Source organism: Borostomias antarcticus (genome assembly GCF_949987555.1).
Source record: "Borostomias antarcticus genome assembly, chromosome: 13".
In the NCBI taxonomy this organism is placed as follows: Eukaryota; Metazoa; Chordata; class Actinopteri; order Stomiiformes; family Stomiidae; genus Borostomias; species Borostomias antarcticus.
Genome location: NC_140246.1, coordinates 9,034,298 through 9,040,297, shown reverse-complemented (window position 1 = coordinate 9,040,297; position 6,000 = coordinate 9,034,298). Strand labels below are relative to the sequence as shown.

Here is a 6,000-nt window from a genome sequence, read left to right as displayed (position 1 = left end):
CCCTCATCAATCACACCCAGCAGGCAGCCGTGCTAACGGCGCTAATTGCTAACTCGTTCCCTCTGTCCTGCGTTGCACATTCTTTCACTGAGTCGCTCCGTTCCTCCTCCCTCTCCCTCACCTCCAGGGTTAGAGACTCAGGCGGGTTCAAAGGTCAAGGTCACCTCTTATTAGTTTATTCTTTTATTTATTGCACAGACGGGACCATTCATATCGGGAACCTTTGTTTTTACTCTCTTCATTTCCTGAGGGGGCTCTTGGAGGTGCCCGACCTGCTCTCATATTTCTTCACAAGGGTGCTGTTACACGGGGGTGTGGAGACTCTATAGGGGCCCAGATACTTCCTCTTTGCCGAAACGATGGCGCAAGACGTCACACAGTGCTGCGTCGAGTAGCCTCGCACATGCAGTAGGACGTGACACGCCACGCTCTCTAGCGTACATTTAAATCCACCTTTCGTAAAAACAGAGCCCAATCAAATTCAGTCCCGGGGCGACATTTTCGGCTGCTGGACTTCCATAGAAAACAATGTTTCGTGGCGCGGCGCTTTCGTGGCGGGAGGCTTCACACACTCCCTCTGTCTCTCTCTCTAGCGTGCGACTGTGACCCGCGGGGCATTGCCGCCGAGCAGTGCGACAAGGCGATGGGTCAGTGTGCGTGCGTGGAGGGCGTGTCGGGCCCCCGGTGCGACCAGTGCGCCCGCGGCTACCAAGGGGAGTTCCCCGCCTGCGAGCGCTGCCACCAGTGCTTTGCCGAGTGGGACCGCGTGGTGGGGGAGCTGACCAATCAGACACTGCGCCTGGAGCGTCACGTGACGGAGCTCCAGACCAGCGGGGTGACGGCGCCCTACAAGGAGACGGTGAGCAGCCTGGAGAACAGCACCAAGGCCATCAGAGACATCCTGGACATCAACCCTGCCGCTCTCAGGCTGGAGGAGATGGAGCAGCTGACGCAGCAGGCCACGTATGTACACACACACACACACACACACACACAAAAACACTCGCACATACAAACACGCACACATACTTACAAACATGCACACACACACAAACACGCACACACTCAAATACAGACCCACACACAATCACACCCGCGCATACACACACACACACACAAACACACACACACACACACACAAGAAAACTGACTGTCCCTCATACTCTGTTAAAGACACATAATTAACCCTTGTGTGTGTGTGTGTGACAGTGAGCTGATGACAGACCTAAACGAGAGGCTGAATGTGACTGAGGACGCCCTCTCGCGTCTCCACGGCGACGCCAACCAGACGAGCGCCAGCGTGGACGCCCTGAAGGAGGCGGCCGAGGGCGTGGAGCGCTCCGTCACCGAGCTCCGGGACCACGTGGCCAACGTGAAGAACTCCAACATACAGGGTGAGAGGGAGGAGAGAGAGGGAGGAGGAGAGAGAGAGAGAGAGGGAGGATGACGACGAGAGAGGGAGGAGGAGGGAGGAGGGGGAGAGAGAGAGAGAGGAGGAGGAGGAGGAGGAGTCCAGTTAAAGCCAGACGCGACCTGCTCTAGCTATGTCACGTTGACGGGGAGGAGGGGGAGAGAGAGAGAGAGGAGGAGGAGGAGGAGGAGTCCAGTTAAAGCCAGACGCGACCTGCTCTAGCTATGTCACGTTGACCTGCCCCTGTTTGTGTGCGTCCCTCACCAGGAGCGATGAACACCATCCTCGCGGCCCATGTGGACTCCCAGATGGCCGAGTCGCGCGCCAACGCCTCCACCGTCTACCCCGGCAACGTGGTGGAGCAGTCGGCTGCGCTGAGGCTCGCTGCGGAGGGCAAGCTGAGCGAGAGCCAGAAGGAGTTTGAACGGAAGCAGCAGAGGCACACGCAGAAACTGGAGAAGCTGACCACGGCGCTGGATGCCATCGACCTGGCGGCACTCAGCACGCTGGTGAGAACTGAAATGTTTTGATTTCTATTGGGTCTTTGGTTTACGGTCCCGCCCTGACCCCGACTGGTGCTCTGTCTCTCTCTGCAGACGTGCGGCGCTGCCGGCGGGGGGGAGGAGGGGTGCAACGCGCCCCCCTGTGGCGGGCTGGGGTGCGTCGGTGAGGACGGCGCCCCGCGGTGCGGCGGGCCGGGCTGCGAGGGCTTGGTCACGAAATCAGAAACCGCCCTAAAGTTCGCCAAGGACTTCGACCAGGAAATCCACTCTGCCATGCAGGAAGTGGACAAGCTCTCCAGGATGGTGGGAGCTGTAGTTTTTCTGCTCTTTTTTCGGCCACCTTTCCTAGTTCCCTGTTAGGGTTTAGTTTTTTCTTTTGCCCTCTGTCTGGTTTTTCTCCTTTCCCTCGTTTCTGTGTTTCTTCCACTTCCACTTTTTCTACATTTGGTCATTTCTCCTCTTTTTCATTTGTAAACAGGGGTGTAGTGGTAAATACAGAGGTGGGTAAACTCTGTAGAGTGGGTAAACTCTGTAGAGTCTAGAGTTTACCCACCTCGTTTCTCCTCATTGATTAATACAGTTGATCCGAGGTGAGTAATCTCTTAGCCTCATTTTATAGAGGTGGGTAGACTGAGTTTACTTGGGTTTACCCTCCACTACACCTCTGTTTGTAAAGTGTATTAAGAACTAGGCTGCGTTCTGAATCACACACCTCTTCTTTTACTACAGCTTTTACTACTAGGAAGTATGTACTTTGCACGCAGCACACATCCAATTGGGACATACTATCTTGTCATAACATTGTGTCTTGAAATTTGACCACATCCGTGGCTGTCCATGAAGAAACATTCATCCACTGCTCATAACGCCTTCAGTGTGCTCGCACATGTGACATAATTTCCGCTGCGCACAGGATTGTGGGTCAGAATAGCCAGAAAAGTCTGCTGGCTTGCGCACCGTAAAATACGACCGGATGTTGTAGGACATTTTTGCCATACTGCATGGGGCATACTGTGTATTCAGACATACTACATACAGCCTTTTTAGGCATACTATATAGTATGGAGGTATGCGATTCGGAACGCAGCCCCGGGCTGCGTTCCGAATCGCATACTTCTACTTCTTACTACCAGTACCTACTACAGCTGCCCTTAGAAAGTACGTACTTTGCAAGCAGTAGGCATCCAATTGGGACATACTACCTTGTCATAACATTGCGCCTTGAAATTTGCCCACATCCGTCGCTGTCCATAACGCGACAATCGTCTACAGCTGTCACGACTCGCACATGTGACGCACATTTCCGCTGCGCACAGGATTGTGGGTCAGAATAGCCAGAAAAGCCTGCTGGCTTGCATACTGCAAAATACCACCGGATGTAGTAGGTCATCCTGGTATTTTTGCCATACTGCATGTGGCATACTATGTATTGGGACATACTACATTCTGTTTTGGCATACTATATAGTAGGGTAGTAGGCGATTCGGAACGCAGCCCCGGTGACTTGACTTGAGGCGACAGAAACAGGACATCCTGTTTCAAGTGGTTGTTGTCAGAAAGAGGTCGCGTGGGTGCCGGGGTCTGTTGCCCGGGTGTTGACGTGCTCTGCGTCGCCTCCTAGGTGTGGGAGGCGAAGGTGCGCGCAGACGACGCCAAGCTGACCGCTCAGGAGGTGCTGCTGAAGTCCAACCAGAGCAAGGAGCGAGTAGAGCAGAGCAACGAGCAGCTGCGCAACCTCATCAAGGAGATACGAGACCTGCTCAACAGTGAGTCCACGCTCCCTCTGTCTCACACACACATGGACACACACACAGTATGTATGGATGCTGAATGAGTTCCTCTGTTTCCATGGTGACGCAGACGAGCGGGCGGATGTGTCTGTGATCGAGGCGGTCGCCAACGAGGTGTTGGCCCTGGAGATGCCCACCTCGCCTGCCCAGCTGCAGGAGCTGACCAAGGACATCAGGGACAGGGTTGGCACGCTGACCAGCGTGGAGAGTGTCCTGGACCAGAGCGCCAGAGACATCCACACAGCGGAGACGCTGCTGCAGCAGGCCCTCGCCGCCAGGTAAGAACACACACACACACACACACACACATACATGTACACACACACACACACGTACACACACACAGCACACACATACACACACACAGCACACTCCCCTCTCTCTCTGTCTCTCAGTCAGCAGGCGTCTGACATAAAGGAGACAGCTGACCTAGTGAAGGAGGCTCTGGACAAGACTGAGCATGCTCAGAACACCGCCATCGACGCCATCAAAGAGGCCAACAACAACACCAAGGGAACACTTGATCTTCTGACCTCCGTGAGTCACCCTTGACCTTGTCGGGTTGACCAGCGGGGATTCAATAGTGTCTGAGAGCATCTCTACAAAAGGGGGTGGGTCTCTAAAACTGTAAGAGTGTGTGTGTGTCTCTCTCAGGTGGAGTCGGAGACGGCGGAGTCAGAGCTGAGGCTCAGTAACGCCGCCCCGCGGCTGCTGCAGCTGGAGCAGGACGTGACCCAGCTGAGACAGAACGGCCTGAACGTCAGCCTCTCTGCCGAGAGGACCGAGAGGATGACCGAGCACGCCAGGCAGGAGGCCGACGAGGCCCAGCAGGTACACACACACACACACACATAAAATATCTAATAACAAATACAAGATTTATGTGATACGGGTAACCATGTACAATGAAATGTATTAGAAATTTGCTTAGTTGCACGTAACATTCACTCTTTCACACTTCTCTGTACACACACATGCGTACCCACACATATTCTTCTAACTGTTGTTGTGTGTGTGGTTTTGTAGGAGTTTGATGGGGAGGTGAAGGATAAGTAGTGTTGTGTGTGGTTTTGTAGGAGTTTGATGGGGAGTTGAAGGATAAGTACAGTGTCGTGGAGGACCTGATGGCTGACAAGGGAGTGGGCGTGCTCAACGCCAGGAAAAGGGCGGAGCTTCTTCAGGAAGAGGCCAAGGAGCTGCTGTCCCAGACCAGCGACAAGCTACTGAGACTCAGAGGTTGCACACGCACGCACACACACACCAATTGGCTTCACAACAAAGACGTCTGGAACAAAGGTTTATATTTGTCTAACTGTTCTCACAATGTCGTCACTCAGAGTTGGAGAGGTCCTACGAGGTGAACCAGCGCACTCTGGAGTCCAAAGCAGAACAGCTGGCCATGCTGGAGAAGACGGCGCGCGCACTGCTTAATGACATCAGCCAGAAGGTCACACTCTACAGCACCTGTCTGTAGCCACGGCCACTATGACATCACACCCCTCACCCGGGGCTCATGACACCGCCCACTTCAGTGCCAAAGAGATGAAAACCACTTTAAAACCCAGAAGACCTTGACATTTTACTGCTAAGAACGAAATAATCAATACAGAAATACAAGCTATTATCACAACTGATATGTGAATACGAGGTCTTTTTTTAACCACTTCACTGCGTGTGACATTCCAAAGTGATTTTAGGAAATGTTATTTTTTTATAATCTGGCAAAATTACTAAAATATGTATGGGCCAAAGCAAAAAATAACCCCTTTTACAATTATTGGTGTCTGTCAAATTGTTGCTGTAAATTAACTTTTTATTAAAAAAGAAAGTAACAACTGCATTGGACATTTTTTCATTGTGTGGATGGGATTCATGGGAGCCGGTCTTTATTTTTGAGCTGCTTGCCTCCAGGTTGACCAACAGGGTGCAGTATATACACAGGTTTAGTCATCGCTAGGGTGAAGTTGGCTTGGCCCTCTGTACTCCCAGGCGCCAGTGCCAATATTTTGAGGAGAATGCAGGCTGGCAGAAATGGTATTCATAGATGCAGCAGAGCAAGGCAGTTTAAATAATTGATTTGGTGCTAGCAGATTCAGATAAAACATGCATGATCAGCAAAACAGAAAATAAACTTTAGTACCCTCCTCCGTGTTACAAAATGCTCACATTTATTCATGACATGACTTGACTGTACAAGTTACTGGTTTACTGTTAAATATTTTAAACCTCACAGCAGTTGATTGATGGAAAATAAAAAATGAGGTACCATAATTCAGTTGTAGCTGTTCGAGTTATT

General features: G+C 51.9%; 1 protein-coding gene across 1 annotated transcript in view; it reads left to right on the top strand.

Moving 5' to 3' along the window:
- lamb1b (laminin, beta 1b) overlaps nt 1-5,446 on the top strand; it is a 19,601-nt gene extending 14,155 nt beyond the window's left edge. The window contains exons 23-32 of the mRNA XM_084447615.1: nt 594-963; nt 1,210-1,394; nt 1,679-1,920; nt 2,008-2,217; nt 3,536-3,680; nt 3,775-3,982; nt 4,100-4,241; nt 4,359-4,535; nt 4,781-4,940; nt 5,042-5,446. Of these exons, the coding sequence (XP_084303741.1) occupies nt 594-963; nt 1,210-1,394; nt 1,679-1,920; nt 2,008-2,217; nt 3,536-3,680; nt 3,775-3,982; nt 4,100-4,241; nt 4,359-4,535; nt 4,781-4,940; nt 5,042-5,178 (1,976 nt within the window). The 3' untranslated portion in view covers nt 5,179-5,446. The remainder of the gene's footprint in view (nt 1-593; nt 964-1,209; nt 1,395-1,678; nt 1,921-2,007; nt 2,218-3,535; nt 3,681-3,774; nt 3,983-4,099; nt 4,242-4,358; nt 4,536-4,780; nt 4,941-5,041) is intronic.
- The last annotated feature ends 554 nt before the right edge of the window (nt 5,447-6,000 follow it).